The 25,988-nt window shown below is 29.6% G+C and overlaps 6 protein-coding genes across 6 annotated transcripts; 2 read left to right on the top strand and 4 right to left on the bottom strand.

Moving 5' to 3' along the window:
• Nucleotides 1-2,264: 2,264 nt before the first annotated feature.
• On the top strand, nt 2,265-4,463 carry GO595_000940 (RhoGAP domain containing protein; the record flags this gene model as incomplete). Its single annotated transcript, XM_067923090.1, has 1 exon — nt 2,265-4,463. One exon carries the CDS (start codon nt 2,265-2,267, stop codon nt 4,461-4,463), a length of 2,199 nt encoding a protein of 732 aa, XP_067778883.1.
• A 2,310-nt stretch (nt 4,464-6,773) lies between these two features.
• GO595_000939 (uncharacterized protein) lies at nt 6,774-7,463 on the top strand (the record flags this gene model as incomplete). The annotated part of the gene is made up of 1 exon (XM_067923079.1): nt 6,774-7,463. One exon carries the CDS (start codon nt 6,774-6,776, stop codon nt 7,461-7,463), a length of 690 nt encoding a protein of 229 aa, XP_067778882.1.
• A 630-nt stretch (nt 7,464-8,093) lies between these two features.
• GO595_000938 (uncharacterized protein) lies at nt 8,094-13,196 on the bottom strand (the record flags this gene model as incomplete). Its single annotated transcript, XM_067923068.1, has 1 exon — nt 8,094-13,196. The coding sequence occupies one exon, from the start codon at nt 13,194-13,196 to the stop codon at nt 8,094-8,096; it is 5,103 nt and encodes a 1,700-aa protein (XP_067778881.1).
• A 2,480-nt stretch (nt 13,197-15,676) lies between these two features.
• On the bottom strand, nt 15,677-17,854 carry GO595_000937 (Adaptin N terminal region family protein; the record flags this gene model as incomplete). The annotated part of the gene is made up of 1 exon (XM_067923056.1): nt 15,677-17,854. The coding sequence occupies one exon, from the start codon at nt 17,852-17,854 to the stop codon at nt 15,677-15,679; it is 2,178 nt and encodes a 725-aa protein (XP_067778880.1).
• Nucleotides 17,855-19,516: 1,662 nt separating this feature from the next.
• GO595_000936 (small GTP-binding protein) lies at nt 19,517-20,101 on the bottom strand (the record flags this gene model as incomplete). Its single annotated transcript, XM_067923045.1, has 1 exon — nt 19,517-20,101. The coding sequence occupies one exon, from the start codon at nt 20,099-20,101 to the stop codon at nt 19,517-19,519; it is 585 nt and encodes a 194-aa protein (XP_067778879.1).
• Nucleotides 20,102-23,679: 3,578 nt separating this feature from the next.
• Nucleotides 23,680-25,615, bottom strand: GO595_000935 (SH3 domain containing protein; the record flags this gene model as incomplete). The annotated part of the gene is made up of 2 exons (XM_067923034.1): nt 23,680-23,697; nt 23,765-25,615. 2 exons carry the CDS (start codon nt 25,613-25,615, stop codon nt 23,680-23,682), a joined length of 1,869 nt encoding a protein of 622 aa, XP_067778878.1.
• Nucleotides 25,616-25,988: the final 373 nt, after the last annotated feature.

Here is a 25,988-nt window from a genome sequence, read left to right as displayed (position 1 = left end):
TTCTTCATTTGAATGATCAACCATGGTTGCGATCATAACCCGTTATTAGACACGTTTACAAAGAAATGTAATCTATGGTAAAACTGTGTAATAATCAATTTTTATTCTTAAACAATTCTTCAACAATTGTTAGACTTGGTACAATTGTCAGTTTTGAATAAACCAATACATATATCTAAGATTTGATGTTAAAACAGTAGAACCGTCATGACGGCGGTGAAACGTAAAATTCTAATAATTCCAAACATCTAATCCTGACTATTTCAATTGATTGATTGAACTTGATTCAAATCTTCCCAATACATTTAATATTATTGCATGCAAATTAGTATTTAATGCATTTTCATCACAAAGAAATACATTTGATATTTACATAAATTTTTTAAAAACACTTCAAAAAAAAGAAGAAGAAATTAATCAAAATATAGGTAATCTAATATCAATTTTTATTAAGTATATATCTGGAATCACTATACAAGAACCTTATTATATGATAGCACAAATGATTCAACAAAATTTAATTGATTCAAATATCACTAAAAAAATTCAATCATTATATTTTACACATTATAAAACAGAAGAAGAAAACAAAAAACAGATTAATAGAGTTGATCCATTTGAATATACTTTTTTCAAAAATTATGAAGAATTATCATAGAATGATTGGGAGCTTCATAAACAATTAATTAAAGAAGGACATAATCCAAATGAAATTGAAAAATTATTCGAAATGATGAAATCGAAAAACTTCAAGAATTATTATCACAAAATGATTTTAATTTTGATCAATTCATTGAACCATCACTTTAATGAAAGATGTTCTTTTGTAAATCAATATTATTTATCATTAATTGTTTGTGCAGCATTCTTTTCTTCAGTTAAATGTTTTAAATATTTACTTATGAATGGTTGGTAAAATCATTCATTTGTGTTAACAAAATCATTCATCATTTAAAGATGCATATGAAACAGCAATAAAATTTTATCAAAATGATATCTTTAAATATATTTATGATAATAAATTAGAAAAAATACAATCAAAGCCAAAAACGCCTAAAGTCACACATTATTTGATAGATCTTTGTATTCAAAAAGATAATTATGATATTTTAGCATTTTTGGAAGAAAAAGGTATGAATGTTAATGCTTGTAATATAAATGCATCAGCAAGAAATGGAAATTTATATCTAGTTAAGTATTTCCTTCAAAATAATCAAATTCCAAAAGATATTTTGACATTTGCTTCAGAATCAGGAAATGTTGAACTTGTAAAATATGATTTAGAGCAAAAAGGAATTGATGTTAATGCAAGAGATATTCATTTTAATATTTTCTAATATGTATTAAAAATTTGGAATATGTTTTAATAATTTGAGACAGCACTTCATATAGCAGTTAGAAATAATAATATAGAAATAGTAAAATTACTTTTAGATATAGAATGAATTGATGTTAATGCAAAAAATATTCATTTTAATAATTTAAAATATGTTTTAATAATTTGAAATTTATTTTAATAATATTTGACAGTAATATTATGGTTATACCATAATAGAAGATTTCCTTCGTGATAAAGTGGCTTGTTTAAATTTCTGGAAAAAAAAATATTTTTGGAGCAATTACACAATAATTAAAATAATAATAAAAATATGATGCATAACAAATAGAAGGATTTCAACGAAATTTCATTTTATCTTCATTCTTGACAAAGAAACCGTTAATTCAGAGGTGCACCCCATTTCATGCTTACAATCAGAACGGTTTATTATCCAAAGCAAACGATAATATTGAATTCAAAGCATTGAATTTTTGAACTTTGATCTCCGCCAAGTAGGACACCAAAAATGAAAATTTTCATTTGTGACTTGTTAGTAACATTAATGAATAATATAAGAAAATTATAATTGGCTATGTCCAAATAAAACAAGAATACTTTTTTTTCAAAAATGATTTATAAATCATTTAAAGATATAATTATAAATTTTTACATTCAATGAATGTAACAACATTTTACGGTATTAAAAAAATTCAACCTTATTGGAAAATACTAATATACTTGCCTAAATGGTTTGGATAAATATATCAATTAATCAAATGATTTGATTTTCTTTGGTTACGTCGTTTTATCATTTTTTTCTTAATAAAAACATTCAAAATTTGTTACAAGGAGTTTCCTGTGTAAGGAATTCCACGAGAATATTACTTTTGTCAACGTCAATCTACGACTTTTCTGTACTTTACAGGAAGTTAGTCAAAGGTTAGCAATGAGCCCCAAAGTTTATTATGAGTATGTATCCAAAAATGGGAAGAAGTACTATGTTGAAACAGACTCTAAAAACACAACATTTGAATTTCCAGCGGATTCCATAATTTTTGATCCTAAAACAAAGTCAATCATTTATCAACCACCAGGGAACCAAGCATTATTAGAATCTGCTTTTGGGAACAATGCATATTCAGCTCGGAAACGAGATTCATTATCTGTTGTTTCCCCTAATTCATTAAATGATAATCCCATTATTGATGATATGCAATACATACCACCACCTCTTTCTTCATCAAGCTTTTATGAAAGTAATGATGACGATTTAAGGACCAACCCTTCAGTCAAGGATTCACAAAGTGAAAGTTCCCTCGTGTATGAATCTGAATCCTTTGATGGTGTTTATAGTTCAACATCAGAAGAACCTAGTTTAGTCAATTATTCTAGTTCCAATCTTTCCAAAAACTCACTCAATAGCAAAAGTTCTGTAAAGTTTAATCTTCAGTCAAATGATGGTGTTTTCAAGCGAAGCATATCACAACTTCCAAATCCTTTATCATCTGATTCAGATAATTCAATTATTAATAATACCAAGTCAATGCCACAAAAGATATTTCCACTTCTTCAACATGGTTCTCTTCAACATCCACATACTAACGATGACAGTGATGGTTCAGCTGTTAGTTTATTTACTGATTCACGACAACGTCAACCAATTATGCGAATGAACAATATTAAGACTAATGACTTTCTTGCTAATCCTACACCACGTCCGAATATGCTTATGTCCAATCGCCCTAAGAAAAAGGTTCATCGACAAACCTTTATGGCTCCATCGAATGTTTTAATTCAAATTGAGCAAGAAAATCTTAAAGCGAATTCACGTAATCATAATAGTACATATCGTCGCTCATTTCTTAAGTCACAAACACATCAAATTATTTCTCCATTAACAAATCAAGAAATATTATATGATGAATTTAATAGTGATAAAAACAATGTTATCTCATCAATGGCACAATATAAAATTGTTGAATTTGCAAAGAAACAATTTCGTCAACATAAACGAAGTAGTGCAATTTCACGGAAGTTTATACCAATTGAAGATTTAGTCTCATTTTCATTTAAACCATTACATAAGCCATTATTAAAAGTTATACCAAATAATCTTAAAAAACAAGGAGCAGCATTATTTGAAATGATATTACAATATACAGGTGTTAAAGAATGTGCAAATCCAATATCACTTGTTAATCATGCAATTTCTACATTAACGAAATATCCTGTTTTAATTGATGAATTATTTTTCCAACTTGTAAAACAAACTACAAATAGTTTTAATTCAGAACGATTAATGAAGACGTGGGAATTATTTTTAATATTTTCATGTATATTCCCTGTCAGTCCATTTTTTCATATGCAAATACTTGCACATATCGGTCGAAATACATTTCATGAAGATCCTAAAATAGCCGAAATATCTTTATGTACTTATATATACTTTGAATCACGATTTTATGTTGGTGAACGTATGAAAAAAGTTGGCAAATCAACTGTTAAGAAAATATTATCAAATATTAATGGCGGAACTGAATTATTTAATGTAACTCTTTACGTATTATTATGGAGTCAACGTAAAAGTTATCCGAAATTACCAATACCTTATATCGAATATTCAATCATACAAACATTATTACATAAAAACGCTAAATCTGCAAAAGATATATTTATTAAACCTGGTAACCAAGCTGTAGTAGAAGCAATGATTAAACAAGAACAAGCTACATATGACTTAATCAAAAATAGTAATGTATATGATATAGCTTCCCTTTTAATCCAATGGATAAAACTTTTGCCAAACTCTTTGATCCCAATTTTCTTGTTGGATGACTTTAAGATAATGTGCGAAAGTGAAAAATATTTCGAATTCTTAGATAAGTTACCTCAGGCACATTACTTGTCACTAATGTATTTCGTGGGTTTCTTACAGGAATTAACAGCTCATTCAGATGAAAATGGAACTTCGCCACAGTTCTTTTCGACGTTGTTCGGGCCGTACTTGGTTCAGTCGGCAGCAAGATTCAAGTCACCAACAGTGGTGGAAACATTGAATGCTTTGGCAATTCAATTCATGTTCCAATTGATTCAATCTTGGGAAACAAATTTGATTTACCCTTTAAATCCTTTGTATTTGGTTTAAAAAAATGTTCAAATCGAATTGCGACAAATGGTTTTTATGTCTAAAATTGAAAATGAAAAAACGTTTTTTGTTGTGAAAAAGTTTTTGTTTGAATTGAAAATGATCGTAAATTGGCGAATTTTAAACATGAGACAACTGAAGCAATTTGACGTAGTGGACATAGTAAATGAACAGGAAACGGTCGTTATTTTGAAATTCCTGTCTGTTTACAATAAAGATTTAGATTTGAATTGCTTGTTAACAAATTAATAGCTATATTATCAAGTTGGAGGTTTTCGATCATTTTGGATACAAATGAAAGGCCGTTAATTAAAAAAAAATGATTTGGGAATTAATTTTGACTTCTTCTTCTTGGATTGGATTTGAAATAATTAATTTATTGGCACCTAAAATTTGGGATACATATACAATTGTTGCAGGTGGAGTTTCAATAGGTATTACAATATCAACATGGATTTATTACATTCTTGGAAGATTTATGTTTTTAGATAAAAAATTGGGAATATTAGTTTCAGCATTTACAATGGTTATTTCATATTTCATTCATATTAATAATAAAAGGAAAATTAAATTACCTCCCTTAAAAATTCCATTCCTTATTCTTCTCAGTTTACTATTTGTACTTTTTGCTCTTACAGTTAGCTGTGGATATTTAAGAGAAGGACGAATTTCAGCAGGAACAGTTTTTTCAGATCTTCCATTTCATATGTCAATCATTTCTTCATTTGGGTATGGTGGCAACAGAAATTGTACTACTCCTCAAACACCATTTTATTCTGAAGTAAAACTTTGTTATCCATTAATTCCAGATTTCTTTAGTTCTGTTCTTATATGTTGTGGAGGAGCATCTCTTCGTATTTCTACAGCTGTTCCAACCTTAGTTCTTCTTATATGTTTGGTTTTTGCGATTCGTGCACTTTCCATACAATTTGCGAATGATGATAAAATTACTATTTTAACCATAATTTTCTTTTTCAATGCCGGTGGGACAGGATGGCGTTATTATTTTATTGAAGAGAATCGAAATAATGTTAATGTAAATTTATCACATGCATTTTCTAACGATAAATTTACATTTTGGATTCATCCACTTGTTCATTTTTTATTACCACAACGAAGTGCATTATTTTCAATGATACCAGCAATATTATGTTTATCATTATTTAATAATTTTGTCAATAACACAAGTGAAATTAAATCGGCGTTATTAACAGGAATTGAAATGGGTCTTTTACCAATGATATCTGCGCATTCATATATAGCAGTTGGAGAATATGCAATTTTTTTAGTCCTTTTGAATTTTCCATATTTAGATTATAATAAATGGAAATCAACTTTTACTGTGTGGTGTACATTTGGGTTTACAGCAATCTTTTTATCATTACCACAAGTTATACATTTAACAAGTACAAAACGTAATTCGTTTATGACAATTGAACCTATTCATCGTGAAACAGATAATTCACGATTTGGTTTCTTTAAAGTTTGGTGGTCATCACTTGGATCATTTGTATTTTTAGCTTTATTATGTGTTTGGGCAACAAATAGTAAGCGACAAAATCAAATGTATATACCTTCGATAGGTTTGTGGATAGTATCTAATTTAATACGTTATCAACCAGGCGCAATGGATAACAACAAAGTATTTTATGCTGGTTGGTATACTTTAGCATGTTGTGAAGTTGCACAATTTTTTGTTGTAATGTTTTCACGTGGAAAAAGGTTCATACAAATTATTTTAATATTTATTGCTGCCGGATTTTTATTTACATCTTATGTTTCAGTGAAGAAATATATAATATATCCATTCCCAATGTTTAGTGAAGATGAGAAAAATTTCGGAATTTGGGTAATGGAAAATACGAGGCCGAATGATATATTTTTGACGCCGCCATTATTTGCAAACGCTGCAATGTCTTATGCAGGAAGAATTACTACTATGGGTTATGCGGGTTGGATTGCGTCACATGGTTTGGATCTAAACCGAAGAATAAGTTTGGTAGTCCAAATGACACGTGAAACAGAAAATAGAGATTTGTTTAAAGAACATAACATAAGATATGCTGTATCGAAAACTGATGATGATACAACGGCTGGAATCTTGTTCCCAGAAGTAGGAAGTAATTCAATTTGGATGAAAATATTAGAATTTAATTATTATAAGATTTATAGATTGTTAGATACAATGATGTAAAAAAAAAATAATTATTTTACTTTAATAAATGACTCTTTATGATGATGTTATTGTTGGTGACCGTTTGAGGTTCGAATTGGTTTTGAACGTTAATTGGTTGGACAACTTAAATTTAAATGAAAATTATTGTTCAGCAAGTAAAAGGCGAACCTCAAGAAATAGAAGTAACAGACAAAACAACCATCGAAGAGGCGCGTGATATGCTAATATCTAAAGCAGGATTTAAAAAAGGTATATACAAGTTCATATTCAAAGGAAAATTCTTAAAAAACCCTCACCCTTTCGCTGGCTTGAAAGAAAAAGCCCACATTATACTTTACATTAAGAAACAAAATGAAAATCAAAGGCAAAATCAATCAGAAGCAACTCAAAGAGCTGAACAAGAAATTCAAGGCTTTGTTAATGATATCTTAAATAATTCATTAATACGTCAGCTCTACAACCAACAAAATATTATGTGGTCAAATCCAGCTGCTATTCAAGAAATGCATTTAATATTAAACGAAAATCCAGAAGCAATTAACATTGTAAGTGACTTTATGACCCAACATTTTGGAGCTGCATTGAGGTTTAGCGGAGCTTCTGTTGATACAGCTTTAGGAATAATTGGTCAATCAATGCCTCAAACCGAATTTTTCAATGATTATGAAGCATCAATTCAACAACTTTCGGAAAGCCAATGGCAAGATTTGAAGAAAATAATTGATCTTGGATATGAAGAACATATTGCATTCGATTTTTTCTCTAATAATGATTTCAACTATGAAAAAACAGTTCAAAGTTTAAATGAAGCATTCAGTGAATAAAATTAATAAAAATTACTTTTAAGATCAAATCTATTTTGTTAATACAGATAATTTGTCAACATTACTTTGAAAGATAATATAACTAATTTTAATAATAACTTTTTTATTTGCTTGTTGTTAACAGCTGAGGTTTAATATTAAAACACTATAATTCTTTTATAATATGTTCAATAATGCTTTAATTATTTTCCAATATCACTCAATATTTTAACAGTTACTGTGAAAATATATAAATTTTGATTTGGTTTTTTATAATTTTTTAGGTAACTGTAAGAATTGAATTTATCGGTGATACAAAAACTTGGAAATACGATTAAATTGGATTCAAAACAAACATATTGATCCCTTGGTAAATTGCAAGCCAATATCGGAAAAATGATCATTTTTAAGATTTTGTGTTTGTAAAACAGAATTTTCGTTAGGATTCCATTTCAGCTCCAACATATTGTATCATTTGTGATGACTCCTCTAATTCTTGGAATAAACAGCTCCATATTATTGTTACGAAGAAATCTTTTGAATATTTTTGAATCGGAACAACTCAGTTAGGCAGAAGATGCCTTTGCACCTCCGATGTAAATAAGAAAGAAAACAAAAACAATAATTTATATTTGATTTGATTTATTTAATTCATTTGTCCGCTTTTCCACGGAAAATTAATTGTGTTGCATCGGATTCTGGCAAATCAACAAAGATTTGGTAAAGTTGTGGACGTTGGATAGAGTCTAATCGCTCTTTGATCTCTTTGATTGCATCCCAAACATCGGGTGAAACTTGTTCGTGTTCTGGTTTCTTGGAGTGCTTAGATTTAGGCTTAGTCTTGTCAGATGAATCAGAAGAACTTGAGCTATCACTGATATTAACATCACGTGTTTGAACAACTGGTTGTTCTTCTGTTGGTTTGGTTTCTGCTGGTTGTTGTTGTTGCATCTTGAGTTTCTTCAACTCATATTTGATACACTTCAATGACTTCTTATATTTCTTGAGATCATCCTTAATCTCTTCAATGTCTTCATCGTTCTTATTGTTGTTCCTTGGTCTCTTAATAATAACTTTACGTACCTTCTTAGGTCCTTTGCTCTTGTTGTCTTCTGCTGGTTGTTCTTCTGTTGGTTGTTCTGCTGGTTGTTCTGTTGGTTGCGGTTCTGCAGTTGGTGTAGGTGATTGTTCTGGTGTTGATTCTGTTAATTCATCTCCTTCTTCTGCTTCTTCTAATTCATTAACAATTTGTTTGAGTTTCTTAACTTCATATTTGATACACTTCAATGACTTCTTATATTTCTTGAGATCATCCTTAATCTCTTCAATGTCTTCATCGTTCTTATTGTTGTTCCTTGGCTTCTTAATAATAATCTTACGTACCTTCTTAGGTCCTTTGCTCTTGTTGTCTTCTGCTGGTTGTTCTGCTGGTTGTTCAATGGGTTGTTCCTCTGCTGGTTCTGCTTCTGCTTCTGGTTCCTCTTCAGCTTCAGATACAATTTGTTTGAGTTTCTTCAACTCATATTTAATGCATTTCAATGATTTCTTCATATTCTTAAGATCTTCTTTATCTTCATCATCATGTTTATCTTCTGGTTTGCTGTCCTTCAATTTATCTATGTCATCACGTAATGATTTGAGCTCATCCTTAATTGGTTGTAAGTCTTCGTTGTTATCATTCTTTGGCTTCTTAGATGATGAGGATGATGAATCACTGATATTAACATCACGTGTTTGAACAACTGGTTCTTCTTCTGTTGGTTTGGTTTCTGTTGGTTGTTGTTGTTGTAACTTAAGTTTCTTCATTTCATATTTAAGACATTTCAAGAGTTTGTTTTGTTTCTTAACATTCTCTTTAAGTTCTTCAATATCTTCATCGTTCTTATTGTTGTTCCTTGGTCTCTTAATAATAACTTTACGTACCTTCTTAGGTCCTTTGCTCTTGTTGTCTTCTGCTGGCTGTTCTGTTGGTTGTTCTGCTGGTTGTTCTGTTGGTTGCGGTTCTGCAGTTGGTGTAGGTGATTGTTCTGGTGTTGATTCTGTTAATTCATCTCCTTCTTCTGCTTCTTCTAATTCATTAACAATTTGTTTGAGTTTCTTAACTTCATATTTAAGACATTTGATTGAAATCTTATATTTCTTGAGATCATCCTTAATCTCTTCAATGTCTTCATCGTTCTTATTGTTGTTCCTTGGCTTCTTAATAATAATCTTACGTACCTTCTTAGGTCCTTTGCTCTTGTTGTCTTCTGCTGGTTGTTCTGCTGGTTGTTCAATGGGTTGTTCAATGGGTTGTTCCTCTGCTGGTTCTGCTTCTGCTTCTGGTTCCTCTTCAGCTTCAGATACAATTTGTTTGAGTTTCTTCAACTCATATTTAATGCATTTCAATGATTTCTTCATATTCTTAAGATCTTCTTTATCTTCATCATCATGTTTATCTTCTGGTTTGCTGTCCTTCAATTTATCTATGTCATCACGTAATGATTTGAGCTCATCCTTAATTGGTTGTAAGTCTTCGTTGTTATCATTCTTTGGCTTCTTAGATGATGAGGATGATGAATCACTGATATTAACATCACGTGTTTGAACAACTGGTTCTTCTTCTGTTGGTTTGGTTTCTGTTGGTTGTTGTTGTTGTAACTTAAGTTTCTTCATTTCATATTTAAGACATTTCAAGAGTTTGTTTTGTTTCTTAACATTCTCTTTAAGTTCTTCAATATCTTCATCGTTCTTATTGTTGTTCCTTGGTCTCTTAATAATAACTTTACGTACCTTCTTAGGTCCTTTGCTCTTGTTGTCTTCTGCTGGCTGTTCTGTTGGTTGCGGTTCTGCAGTTGGTGTAGGTGATTGTTCTGGTGTTGATTCTGTTAATTCATCTCCTTCTTCTGCTTCTTCTAATTCATTAACAATTTGTTTGAGTTTCTTAACTTCATATTTAAGACATTTGATTGAAATCTTATATTTCTTAAGATCTTCTTTATCTTCATCATCATGTTTGTCTTCTGGTTTGCTGTCCTTCAATTTATTGATTTCATCACCAAGGCGTTGTAATTCATCCTTAATTGGTTGTAAGTCTTCATTGTTATCATTCTTAGGCTTCTTAGATGATGAGGATGATGAATCACTGATATTAACATCACGTGTTTGAACAACTGGTTCTTCTTCTGTTGGTTTGGTTTCTGCTGATTGTTGTTGTTGTAACTTAAGTTTCTTCATTTCATATTTAAGACATTTGATTGAAATCTTATATTTCTTGAGATCATCCTTAATCTCTTCAATGTCTTCATCGTTCTTATTGTTGTTCCTTGGCTTCTTAATAATAATCTTACGTACCTTCTTAGGTCCTTTGCTCTTGTTGTCTTCTGCTGGTTGTTCTGCTGGTTGTTCAATGGGTTGTTCCTCTGCTGGTTCTGCTTCTGCTTCTGGTTCCTCTTCGGCTTCAGATACAATTTGTTTGAGTTTCTTCAACTCATATTTAATGCATTTCAATGATTTCTTCATATTCTTAAGATCTTCTTTATCTTCATCATCATGTTTATCTTCTGGTTTGCTGTCCTTCAATTTATCTATGTCATCACGTAATGATTTGAGCTCATCCTTAATTGGTTGTAAGTCTTCGTTGTTATCATTCTTTGGCTTCTTAGATGATGAGGATGATGAATCACTGATATTAACATCACGTGTTTGAACAACTGGTTCTTCTTCTGTTGGTTTGGTTTCTGCTGATTGTTGTTGTTGCATCTTGAGTTTCTTCAACTCATATTTGATACACTTCAATGACTTCTTATATTTCTTGAGATCATCCTTAATCTCTTCAATGTCTTCATCGTTCTTATTGTTGTTCCTTGGCTTCTTAATAATAATCTTACGTACCTTCTTAGGTCCTTTGCTCTTGTTGTCTTCTGCTGGTTGTTCTGCTGGTTTTTCTGCTGGTTGTTCAATGGGTTGTTCCTCTGCTGGTTCTGCTTCTGCTTCTGGTTCCTCTTCGGCTTCAGATACAATTTGTTTGAGTTTCTTCAACTCATATTTAATGCATTTCAATGATTTCTTCATATTCTTAAGATCTTCTTTATCTTCATCATCATGTTTATCTTCTGGTTTGCTGTCCTTCAATTTATCTATGTCATCACGTAATGATTTGAGCTCATCCTTAATTGGTTGTAAGTCTTCGTTGTTATCATTCTTTGGCTTCTTAGATGATGAGGATGATGAATCACTGATATTAACATCACGTGTTTGAACAACTGGTTCTTCTTCTGTTGGTTTGGTTTCTGTTGGTTGTTGTTGTTGTAACTTAAGTTTCTTCATTTCATATTTAAGACATTTCAAGAGTTTGTTTTGTTTCTTAACATTCTCTTTAAGTTCTTCAATATCTTCATCGTTCTTATTGTTGTTCCTTGGTCTCTTAATAATAACTTTACGTACCTTCTTAGGTCCTTTGCTCTTGTTGTCTTCTGCTGGCTGTTCTGTTGGTTGTTCTGCTGGTTGTTCTGCTGGTTGTTCTGTTGGTTGTTCACTTACTTGTGATAGTTCTTCATTTGTTTCAGGTTCTTCTTCTAATTCAGTTACAATTTGTTTGAGTTTCTTCAACTCATATTTGATACACTTAAGGGATATATTAAATTTCTTGATATCACCTTTCTGTTGATCATTTTCATTTGGTTTATCTGCTTTCAATTTGTCAACATCATCTCTAAGAGATTTGAAATCGTCCTTTAATGAATTAAATTCGTCTTCAATATCATTCTTTCCTTCTTTGTCGTCACTTAATTCAATATTTCGTTCTTGAACAATTGGTTCTTCAACTTCATTCGGGAGTTGTGCACATTTGAGTTTCTTCAACTCATATTTGATGCACTTAAGTGATTTGGTGTATTTGTTGAATTGTTCACTGATTTCTTTGTCTTTTTCGCCCTTTGAATTTTTAACTGAATCTAACTCTTCTTTAATAGAATCAATGTTCTTTTGTAGATCGCCGTTAATTTGATTGGATTCTTTGTCTTTGAGCATCTTCTTCATTTCATACTTCAAGCAACGAACTTCACGCTCAACATTACTAAATTTGGAAAACTTTTCTTTGAGGTCATTCGATACATTTGCTACATCATTGATTTTGTCTTTAAGTTCGTTAAGTTCATCATTTTGTTTTTCAGAAAGATCAACAGAACGTTCTTTAACATCTGGAACTTCGTCTTTGAGTTTTTCAAAATCGTCTTTCATGGCCTTTAGTTTTTCAATTTCATCTTTGATTCCATCCATATCAGCTTCAAGCTTCTGAATCTTTTCGCCATCTTTTTGTTTGGCTTCCTCTATGTTTTGAGTGATTTGGTTGATGGTTTCGTTCTTACTTTGATTTATCTGAACTAATGTTTGTTCACTCAGTTCCGAAATTTTTAATTCAAGAATCTGAATTTTTTTCTTAATTTCGTCAACTTCGACGTTCACTTCGAATTTCTCATCCTTTGAATCTCCAGACCCACCTTCAAGCTTCTCAATTCGATCTGTATGATCTTGAATTTGGTCAAAAAGATCGCTAATTTGTTCATCAACTTGTTTTTGGACAATCTTCTTTATATTTTTGTTACTACCTTCAATGATTTCTTTCATCTTGTTGATTTCATTTTTTACATTGTGATTAAGATCTGTGAATTTTTTATCCATTTCTAAGATATCAGTTTGGCATTGCTCAACCCGAAATTCTAGGGTTCCAATCTGCCCCTGACCTTTGAGATTATTAATTTCTCCTTCAGTCATAAATTTGTCAAAAAACTTCCTTAAAATTATTGAAATGCATCTATCGTCTACGTTTTTTTTGCTTTTTGTAATGTTTACCGATTCAATCATTGAAAAAGTAGGGGTTAATTGTGAGGTGATATGAAGCAAAAAGGGTAATCTTATCAAAAGCGAAGCCCAAATGAAATTTTGACGAAAAACGCTAAATCATTCATATACTAATGATAAATAAACAATAAATTTATTGAATAACTTTTTTGCTACTTCTTACATATAGCTTATGTTAAAATTAACGTTAATAAAATATCAAGATTCAAAAGAAAAATATAAAAGATAAAAAATCTTTATATAGAATTTCATTTACTATGTCGCATAATTGGAATTTGATTATTCATACCACCAATTCCCTTTTGATATATCGAATATTTTTACTGTTTCCTGCCAGGTCGGACGTTGACTTTAGCCCATTGAAGCGCTTCAAATTTGAATAAAGCAGAAAAAGTATTCAGAATATTGAGAATCAACGCTGACGGGAACACTTTTTGATAAGTTGCGAAACGGCTGTCGGTTGATGCATGCAATTAATTTCAAAGGTCCACTCAAAAAAAAACGAACGTTGTTTGAAAAACGAATTTTTAACGTTCGCTTTTTAAACTTTTTTTTTTAATTTGCATTCATTGATGTACCAATGGTATCTCACTGATTTCCTAACGAAACCCAATACACAAAAGACAATTTGAAAAATCAAAATATTAATTTTTTTATTCAAATAAAATTGAGTTCAGTAAATTTTTGCAATTAGTTACATATATATATTGAAAACATGATTTTCCATTAATTAAAAATAGGTATTTTTCATTAGATATCTAAAAATAAGAAAATTTTATTTATCTTATGCATAACTTTTCGAAATGTTACTATTCATTTTTGAAATAGAAGATTTTGATGATAAGCATTTTGAGAAGATAGCTAAGTTGAATGTTTCAAGTAAATTTACTTATTTTTAATATCATTTTCTTGGTAATAATTTTTCTATAACATTTTTAACAACAAAAATATCTGATAATGGTAGTACTAATAAAATTAGTATACGCGAAAGCACATTGAATATAAATAGATTTCTTTGAACACCAATTTTTGAAGTGTAAACATGTTTGTGAAATGTTTTCACTTATTTTGATTTCATTATTTTTTTTTCTCGAATTTCTTAAGCAGAAACAATTTCATTTTAGATTATCGATTAGTTCTCATTCATCTGAAGAATCCGCCACAGGTATTTGTTGGTTTCTTCTTAACAAAGATCACCACATGGCCATAATCATGATTAACAAAAGACATTTGTTGATGTTTTTTCAAATATCCAATTAAACCTGTATTGCTATTAATTATAACCTATATTATTACAATTACTAATAGTTGGCACATTTGAGAGCATCCCATAATAGCTCTATCGGAAGCATCTTCCTTTATTAGCAGTTGCGCATTGTAACTCAATGACGTTGATCCTTATATATGCTTTAGGCTTATGATTTATATGTCTTTGATAAACATTATCTGGTAACTTGGTAATTTCTTAAGGTTAAATCTCAAAGAAAAAAACATTTTAATTACCTATTTCTATATTTACTTTTTTATATGTACCAATACCATTACTCCAGAATAATTAATTCGGCACTTGCTACATTATATTTTGGTATGAATATTGCCTTTAATAAGTTATCAGCATTAACTTCTTTTCTGTATAATAAACTGCCTCTGGTTTACATCCAAAAACCAACAAAATAAATAAATTAATGCCTGACGCCTATGAATTCGTTTGAATTGGATAATAAATAATTGTATACAATTAATTGCATTCCAAGTTTATCATCAATATATGTAGCTCGTGCTTGTTTGTTGGATTGCTTCATTGATATCCTTTTGAAAAAAGAATTCAAAGTCTTCCAATATAAAATTCCAGTTAACCCTTCAGATTTTTGTACCCATTAGCATTTTAATGACGTTAGCCTTGAATTCGAATGAAATAACCAACAATAAATTGTAACTTATTAGCTTTTTTTTTTTTTGGAATTACTTTGTAAATTCTTAAAATATAAATTTCTTCATGGATCTTAACACTGTTTTTAAGTATTTTAAGATTTGTTATAATATGTTGTAAAAAAGTTATAAATATCCTTCTTTTAATATTTTTTAATTACAATATTTTTCATGTTAAACCAAAATTTTCGTATGAATAAATTTTATAAGTGAACAAATTGATCAATTTTTTTTAAAATAAGAGCATTCAACAAACATATTATAGCATTTTAATTAAAAAAACGCATATTTTTCTCTTTTTGGAAATATTAATTATGTACAAATTTTTGTTCATTATAAAATATCAAAAATTTATCTCAGCAACTTAAAAATAACTTTAAATTTAAATCAAGAATTTCTAGTTACCAATCAAGATTAAAAAAAATAATAAATTTAAGTGGGTAATTTATTGAAAAATATTGAACTCAAATCAACAAATCATCCACCAATTGATCGCTTGTTTGTTGTTTTGTTTGAGAAAATTGACTAGGAATTTCACCAATTCCGAATATATTTCCTAAGTTTGTTCTAATAGCGATTTGTATTTCGTTTTTATCAAGGTTTCCAGCTTTACTTTGGTCGAACTCAATTGGGGCTGTTATTTCTATGATATCACCTGATTCAATTACGTCAGGGAAAGATGGTGCTTCCTTCATTACTAGTCCTATCTTATTAACGTTAACTGCCAAAGCCAACTGACTCAAGTTTGAATTGGACTTATTTGCTATTCTAATATACATATTATTTGGATCATAATCAACAAACACATCGATTAAAGATTCATTGTCCAATCTCAGCTTGCTCCAGTTCCTTAAGTTACTACTATCGTATCCGACATCGTCATCAGTCTCAGGTACGAACTTATTCTTTCTGACGAAATCTGATGGGACCACGTGGAGCACCCCGGAAACCGTTCCCATATTTTGAATGAGCTCTGTCAGAACTGCGTCATCGAACTGTTCTCCTGCGTGTTGTACTGTTTCTTTACCGAAGAATATTACTTCTTTCGCTAACTGTTGATCCGACGACAATAATCTCCAATATATCAAAGCTCTATTGACGACGTCTGGTACGTTTTTATCTTTTGTTGCTTCATTCAATATGAATTGTAATTGATCTTTTGAGTTTTCTGGATTCTTTAAGTATACCTTAACAAACGCAGTTAGCAATTGTAACTGTACATAAGGCTGTTCGTCATGAAATGTATCCAAGAATGGGTCCAATAACACATCGACATTCTTAATCACATCACAATACTCTCCTAATATCCATATGCCTGCAGCGCGTGCACGAGAATCCTTTAAATGTTCGAGAGAACCACAGATTGTTTCGATAACTGACTCGAACGATCCTGGGAACCGACGCAATATATCGCACAACACAATAACTGATTCCTCTATTGCATAATCCGCTTTACCTGCAACGAGTTTAACAAGTATATCAACACATCTACGAACTGAAGCTTCAATTTTAATCGCTATTTGCCCAATGCATCGAATCGTCTTGCGGACAAATGAGACATCGATTTCGTTGCAATATTCTGTGAATTCGTCAAGTACAATTTGCGTGTTTTGTGGCCCACAAATTGTGACTATGATTTCTAACTTCTCCATTTTGATATATGATGGATCATTGTAGTTGCAAAAGAAGACACGGATTTCGCGCGATAATGACTTCGGATATTTATGAACAAATAATGAAAGCGTTCGAAGTATTACATATTGAATCTCGGGCTCTGCTGAGGTAACTAATGTGATAAATGGCGGAATGATTTGTGGAAAGAGTTCGGTAGACGTCTTATGTGAATAAGACATGAACAAAAATATGCATTTAAAGGACCCAATGACAACTGATGGGTTCTTATGTTTCAGATATGGAATTAATCGCTCGATTAAAAAGTCGGCGTCATCTGCTGATTCGGGCTTGTATCGACTGATGGCGTCATAGAGTATCGTTTGACACCATTCTGAACAACTTGTGGTGGCAGAAAGAATTGGTGTTATTGTTTGGGAATTAAGTGTGAAAACTGGAGTGGAACGTTTCTCATTGATTTCGGCAATTGCAGCTGATGTATTGGAAACAACCATTGGGTTTTCATCTTGAAGACATTCAAATAAATCATTAATAAGTTGCGCATTTTCAACAGCTTCTGGTATGACATCGTAAAGTTTTGCAACACCAAAAACAGCAGTCTTCCGTACATAAGGAGATTTATCATGAAGACACTTTTTCAATGGAATTACCATATACTCCGCAACACTCTCAAGTTTGATACGACACATAGTACGTACAGCCAATGCACGAACTAATGGGTTGTTGTCTTCTGAATCTTGAATAAAGGTATTAACGGCCATAATTGCTTGCTCTGGTTCTTGTGCTGAATAATTGATGAGATAGAGATAAACAAGTTTTTTGAGTTCAATATCTTCTGTTTTGACACAGCGAAGCATTGAAGAAAATAAAGATTGTACATTCTCTCCAGCTCTCATCAAATTTACAACTCGCTTAGCTGAATTCTTTCGGGCTACTGGATCGTTTCCATCAAGTTCATTGCGGAGTTGAAGAATTTCTCCTTTGATTTCTCCATCGAAATATCTTGTCATCTTAAAAATGAATAAACGATATGAGGCAATGGGTGAACGGGGTGGGCTGTTGACCGTTTAAATGCAAAAGAATATTATTATTCATTCATGTGTTTCCGATTTTTTTCATTATATTGTAAAATATTAAATTGTTTTTAAATACCTTTATTAAGCTTAGCTCAAAGAAATGAATGATGAAAATAATTTTTTGAATGTGATAATTTTTCAAGAATGATATATATCATGTATCTAAATCATTGATGGATAAAATTTTGTTAAATGAACAAAGTGTGAATAAAAATTATATGTGAAAATAATTGCATTAAGAATATTAGAGATTATTTATGTTTTCAATATCATTCAAGTATTGATAATAATTTAGCGAAATTGATTATGATTTATGCGTTTTTTGCAAAAATTATGTTTCTACAATAATCTATAAAAACATGGATTATTTTTTATTATAAACTATAGATCATATGATCTATGAAAATGATCTTTTCATACTATTATTTAAATAAGAATATATTGGTTCATTAATTAATGATAACAAATTGAAAATGTTAAAAAACTTTATATATAAATCATTTTTTCTCAACTTTAGAAGCTTGAGTTCCAAAAATGTTAGAGCGTGAGAAAGAAAATAAATAAAATGAAGAACACGCAGATATTTAATTTTGATAATAATAACATTGGATGATTAGAAAGAATTAAAAATGAAGATTAAAAAGTCAAAAAAGAAACAAAATTTAAAGTTTCAACTACACCAAACAACATCTTTTTTTATAAATTTAAATAAGCATATCAAACTAAAAATTTTTTAAATATTCAATATTATTTGGGTTGTTCTTTCCACAATGTTTTTTTTTTTTTTTTTCTACAATTATAAATAATGAAATTATTTCGTTATGTTTTTATTAATCAAAAAATCCCTTTTCATTTTCCATTCTTTTATCTGCTCATTCAAAAGCATTGAACAATCTTTGCATATCTTATCCCAATTTGTGTTTGATTGTTGAGCTAGCTGACGAAGTGATATCTGAAAGTTTAGTTTTATTGCGTTATTTCTATTAAACAAGCCGCTGATATCATTGAATGAAACTTGCATATTTTCAAGCCATCTTGAAAGTAAAAAAAATGGATCATTACCAGTTTTCTTGAACATACAAAAAGGGCAAACAAATGAAGAATAATCTTCGAATTCGAATAAACAATCTTTGTGCAAATAATTCTCACAATTTGTGCATTTAACCATTTCTTTTTGATATGTACTTGTTTGGCAAACGCAGTGAATTTTACTTTGATCAATATTAGTTTCATTGTTCTCGAAAATTTCACCTACTGATTCAGATTTAGAAGATACAGGAGGTGGAGGTAATTTTTCTGCTAGAGCAACAAGAAAATGTCTGATTTGCTCCTCAGAAGCCATTGGTTTTTGAAATAAGGCAGTTTTTAATTGAAAAAAAATTCAAATTCTGAAAGCATGCATTCAAAAAGTTGCTTTTTCTGTAATTATCACAGGAGGGATTTTGCTTGCAGGAATTTATTCTAATTCATTATAAATATACTTATTTTATTATTATAAATTAATCAGCTATTTCAAGTGTAAGTAAAAACAGAAACAGACTTAGAAAAATTTAAAATTTCAATTTTAATTGAAATTAACTTTATTGGTTAAGGAGCTCAGCAACATTTCTTTTCTCCTTCGTTTGCATTGAGATCAACAGTTTGCTTGCGATTTCCTCCAATAGCATTGGGGTTCTGTTTCAAATACTCTTCGCAAACATCTTCGAAAACCTCATTAATTCCTTTGCCAGTAACAGCACTTGTTTCCCTATAGAGAGCCTTTATTTCAGCTGCTACTGCTTCACCTTGTTCTTGAGAAACTTGACGGTTTTGTAAATCAATTTTGTTTCCGACAAGACATGCTACAACAGATCCTTGATTAGCATCATTGAGCCTGTTGTACCAGTCAGTTACCGAGTTTAATGATGTTGGGTTGGTTAAATCAAATACAATAAGAGCAATTTTTGCATCTCGGTAATATTGAGAAGTAAGACCACGGTAAGCTTCTTGTCCTGCTGTATCCCAAATTAAAAGATCTATGTCAGTCTTTCCAAGCTTTACCTTCGCATTGCAAAAACCTGCAGCAATTGTTGGACGAGTCTGGGTTGGGAACTCACCTGTTAGATATCTCAATGAAATACATGTTTTTCCAACACCTGAATCTCCAATCACAACGACTTTTAGGGAAAGATCGTTCGACATTGATTTAATAAAAAGTGTCAAAAGGCGTTTGTATAGTTTAAGTATTGTTTCAAATTTCACAATATTCCATCGTCTGAAACAAATTTGACTAATAAATAAACTTATGAAAATTTTGGAGTTCTAATTCACCACAAGAAACACGCAATAAATTTTTTTTGCATATACATGCACATAATAAAATATCACGAAATTTATTTTACTTCTTTTGGATCCTTCTTGTTTTAATAGTGAGAAAATTAGAGGCTTATAGATGCATTATTTAAAATTGATAAATTATGTGAAAACTGGAATAAATTTTCCATGAAATTTAGAAAACTGCTTTTCACAAAAACAAATTTTAATATCAGCAAAAAAAATTCAAAACATTGATTTACATTTTTTTACCATTTTGAATATACTTTTGTCCAAAAACATTCTAAACATTAAAACAATGAAATCACCGAGAGAACTTATGACAAAAAACCAGATGAAATTGGAATAATTACATAATTTATTTGATTAAAATTTTTTGTATGAAAGTAATAATCTGGTCACTTATTTCCGTCATTGTTAACAAACTCTTCATCAGAACTGGAAGATGAAGATATTTCCGGTTTTCCTGAGTATGAAACACCTGATTCTGTATATTGAGCAGCTAATTTTTTAACTTGGTAACCCATTGGATCTGCTAACGAAAAGTTTACGAGGTCCATTGTGGAATCAAAACAAGGATGAAGGGGAGCTGGGTTCATTTTGGTTTTGTTTCTAGAAAGCCGTTAAAGGATTGTAAAATGAACATAGGTGAAGTGATATTGCGCACTTTTTTGATAAATGCGAATTATCGTATTTTTATATTTGCAATTCATGTCAAAAAAATATATTGCAGCTTTATTCTAATATCAAATGTAATGTTTTTCTTATCATATTATGTTCCACAAATGTATAAATTACAAAATTATTTCGATCGCGACAATTGTCAAAGGAATTCCTTTGAAGATTTGTCTTCAAAATTATTCAATTACATCAATAGTTTGAAGCACATTTAAAAATCGAATTAAATCCAATTTAATTTTTTTTTTTTATTTTACCGAATGAATGTATAAGTCCGTTTTAACATTAATTTTCAGGCAATTTGAAATATTTTTCCAATATTTCCTTTAATTCCTTCAAGCTTTCTCTTGTTTTAGGCACCTCGTTATTTTCGTTTGTTTTTTCCAAGAACTTATCGATATCGTTTAGTATTGTATAATGTTCTATCAAAATGTTTTTAAACTTTTCGACAATATCCTTTTGTGCAGGGTTTTGTTTCAAGAAGTTCTCATTAAAGAAAGCTTCGCAACAATTTTTTGTTGTTGCGTACGATCTAATATTTGAAGTTACGCATAATTGCAAATAATTAACTACAACTTGTTCAGGTTTTTTTCCTGTTTTTATCCATTCATTTTCGATCCATTTCTTACTTGCCACGAATTGATGATTCTTTCTTGCGGTATCAATTGCCGCATGTTCGACACACCCAATAATTATAGGCTTTGTTTCGAATATAACTTCTTCTCTCCTAAGTAATGTTGGCATTTGGTTTTTAATTTTGGAGAATATTTGTTTAAATTGTGTATCGATAGAAGTATAATCATTTGAATTCTTTTCTTCCCATCTAAATATTAATGGATGTTCATTTTCGATTTTGTCTATGACATATCTCGGCTGATTTTCATCGATATGATAATATATATTATTAATTTCATTCTCTGATGCTATGTCTACCTTCGTTACATAGATATACATATTATCATCATTTAATTGTTCTTGCGTTGGTGGGTTTTGTATGACTTTAGCTTTAGGGAATTTACTCCCCATTTCAGTTGTTACATTATTTATCATTATATGTTTTTGTCGATGATATATAAATGTTTTATTACGAAATGTTAATGGAAATTCATTTCCGATAAATGAACATCTGAAATATAATGGAAATGCTCTTTTAATCGTGACAAATCTTTTATGGATTTGCGATTGTAATTGTTTAACTTTGATTAATAATTCGATATGTTGGAATGGTTTAATACATGTGTCAATGATTTGTTGTAATAAAACTAATGCATATTCATCAAAATCATTTTTAATATATAATTCAACTGCTTCAAATAATAATTTAGAATGTAATTCGCGATAACAATCAACTTCATAATCCAAAAATTTGGTGATTTTGGTGTTATCACATGGTATTAATTTAAGGAGTTTCTCAATAGCTACTGCTTGTTCTAAATCATTTTCACAAGTTTTATTAAGTTTGATAAACTTTTTTAATATTTTTATTTGTTTTTCTTTGTTATTAAATTGCGTTGATTTCTCTAATAAATAATTTAATGATTCACCTATTTCATCTTGATGTAAATTACTTACTGTATATGTACGAATAATATTTAAATGTTGTAATATTTCATTATTATCTGATGACTTTTGTTCTATACCTGTTGGAGTTTTAGTTGTAAACATTGAACTTAATTTTAAAAAATCTTTTTCTTTTGATAATTCCCATAATGAATCTAATGTATGATTTTGAGTTTCAATTGTATTTTTATGTGTAGCATAATCACAACTTAATATCGAATTATACCAATCAATTAAAGATTTCGATTGGAATATGATATATGCTTTTAATATTGGCTCAATTAAATTAAAGTTTAATCGAGTTCGTGATGGTAATCTTTGATAAACATTTAATAAGATTGAAAAATCATTATTAATCGAATATATATATGAATCAATTTGTTCATCTAATGGTGACGCTATAGTAATTTTACAATTTATAGCTAATTTTAATATATCTAAAAATATTTTACATTTATCTTTCTCAGGTTTCTTTGATATTTCATTTGATATTTTATTAATATTTGGTCGAATGATATATAAACTTATAAATAACTTTTTAATTGATGTAATATCTTGTCGTTCAAATAATTTATGTAATAAATCTAATGGAAATGAATCTGGATAATAAAATACTATAGCTAATATTAAATCACTTACCATTAAATCATCAATTTCTAATAATTGTGGTATTGATGAAGTAATAGAATCAGAATTAGATGAAAATAACATAGCTGTTAATATTTGGAAGATATAATCTATGTTTTGTTGTGTCTTTAATGATTCTAAAATTAAATTCGAATATAATGATTTAAGTTGTGAATTATTATCATGTTCCCATAATCCTTTATTACTTAATGATAAAAGTAATTTTAATTTATCTTCATTAAGTATAGTATTTGCAGGATTAATAGAATTAATGAATTTACAAATAATATTAATAATTTCTCTTAAACTAAAGAAGATTTTTAAGATATCAACAAGAATTGAAAAATGTTGTAATAATAATTTTTGTGTTAATGTATTAAATGAATTTTTAACTTTATCAGTAACATTATATTCTGATATAATTTTACATAATTGATCAAATATTTGTTTAATTTTCTCAACGTTTTCTTTCTTTGGATTTAATTGATATGAATGTGCAGCTAAATTTAATAAATATGGTAAAGTTCTAATTAAATTTCTATATTCTCGTGCAGATTGATCATTATCTAACGATTTAATAATTAATTGTAATAATATATCTGCTAACATTTTAAGTGATTCACTATTTTCTTTAATATCAAACTTCGAATTAATAATTTCTTCTACTAAACTTGAATATTCAGAACCTGCTCTTGATAATAATTCGCCATACATTGATATTAATGAATTAAATGCATCTTGTGCACATTCAGGAATCGTAGAAATAATTTCGCATAATACTAATGTAATTTCAGGAGTAAATTTCGCCCATTCACTCATGCCGCAAAACATGAAATTAGAGATATTATTCTTTAATTCATTCTTAAAGTTTTGATAATTTAATAATTTAAATAACGCAGGATCTTGTGTTAATAATGTCGATGTATAAAACAATTGGATATCAAGTTTACCGATTGTTTTAGCATTATCAGGCTGATTTAATTTGAAATCAGTTGGTTTAATTTTCTTAACATCTGTTATAGGATATAATTTAATACTTGTAAGTGCATTTTGATTAAAACATCCAATGTCATTAGTAATATGGAAAACACCATAAGCACATGGTGAAAATTTACTTTCTGCAAACCCAATTTTATCAACTTGGATTAATAAATATAATGATGAGAATGTTGAATCAGTCTTCGTTAAATCAATTGTCGTAGTTTCAAAGACATTTTCATCATATTTACCATTAAATATTGGTGAACACCATAATGTTGAATCATATGATGTTTCCATAATACTTTCGAATCCTTTTGTAAATGCTTTAGTATTACTATCAATTAATTTTAATATAAATCTCGTCTTAGAATGTCGTGCTTTTAATGTTAAGTTACTTAAGTTAATATTTAATAATGAGCGCTTCTCTTTTAATGATATAGTTGACGGTAATGATAATGGTGGAACTATACTATAAGTTTGTAAGTTTTGACTACTGACAATTTCTTCAGTAATACCAAAATGTGGTGTAATAGTAGTTTGGAAATATGGTGTACATCGTGTAATGTTCTTTTCGATTTGTGGCGGTATCGGATCTTGTGTTACTTTCTGATGCATTATATGTCGTATAGATCCTTTAGATACCATAGATTGGATTTCTGTTGTTGTGCTTTTGCCCATATTTTCTTCTTGGATTTGTTCAAGTCCAACACATGCAAATGATACAAATTTTCGTTCATCTGCAACACCTTCTAAATGTGTTTTTATGTTATACGTATAAATACATAAATATATTTTGGTGGATAAATCACGTTTGTCTAATTCTTCAAATAATAAATCTGCATTGGAATAATTCGGCGATAAAAATACTGATACAGATGAACTTATAAATGTGTTTTTGTTGGGATTATATAATATAAGGCGACAAACAACCGGATTCTTAAGCATTTTGACATTGATATTAACATGTAATACAATTGAACTGTTTTTAGAGACATCATCAACAATCTGTGTGGAAGTGCCAAAGACATCTCGGCCCCATGTTGATAATGTTGCTAACGACGAAAAAAATGATCGTGGATTACGAGGCAATTGAAGTACTTGACGAAGGTTATCGACATTGGTTGATAATGTAACGTGAGATGCAAGTGTATGAGCACCTGCATGTTTTTGACATAATTCAGCTTGTTTAACTACATCAATAATACGTTGACTAATTTGTACAGCCATCGCTGGTGATACTTTAAGAAGTGCATTCAATGCGTATTTGATGGTAAGACCTGACTCAATGAATAAAATATCGTTTGATTTGGAAAGTAAAGAATTTTGATCTAAATTAGTACCTTCATAAAAATCACAACATACCTCTGGAAAAATTCCTATTTTTCCTGTGTATAAATTTTTACCACGGAGCCAACCATCTGTTGCTTCAACAACATTGAAATGATCACCGACAAAAACTGTTATTTGATGAGGTCCTCTTTCAATGTAAGTATGTGTGATAACAGCAATTCCTTCTTTCTTTTTCCAGGAGCTCATTGGTCTTTTTCTATTTTCAATCAATCAATTGTAATGGGCCCTTTCAAATTTGAGTGTCCCGACAATTGTTAACAATTGTTGTTAAATAACCGTTCGATGTAAAATGACATTTCTGAATAATCCAGGCAATTTTTTCTTATGGAGGAAAATGCATATATCATTTTGTCTGATAAAGAAAATATTATGTTATTCAATTAATAAAATAATGATGTGTAAATAACAATTATTAATAAATTGAAAAAATAATGCAAAAGAAAATAAAGTCGAGATCAAAGATTTCTTTTCAAAGATAAGAAATGTAAGCATTCAAAATTGAATGTAATAAAATGAATTTAGGGGATGTGGGGTTTTAAGGATCTCAAATATCATACAT

This window comes from Histomonas meleagridis, assembly GCF_020186115.1.
Source record: "Histomonas meleagridis strain 2922-C6/04-10x chromosome Unknown contig_118, whole genome shotgun sequence".
Lineage (NCBI taxonomy): Eukaryota > Parabasalia > Tritrichomonadida > Dientamoebidae > Histomonas > Histomonas meleagridis.
The sequence above is the reverse complement of the archived record's forward strand: the minus strand, read 5'-3'. Positions and strand labels throughout refer to the sequence as shown.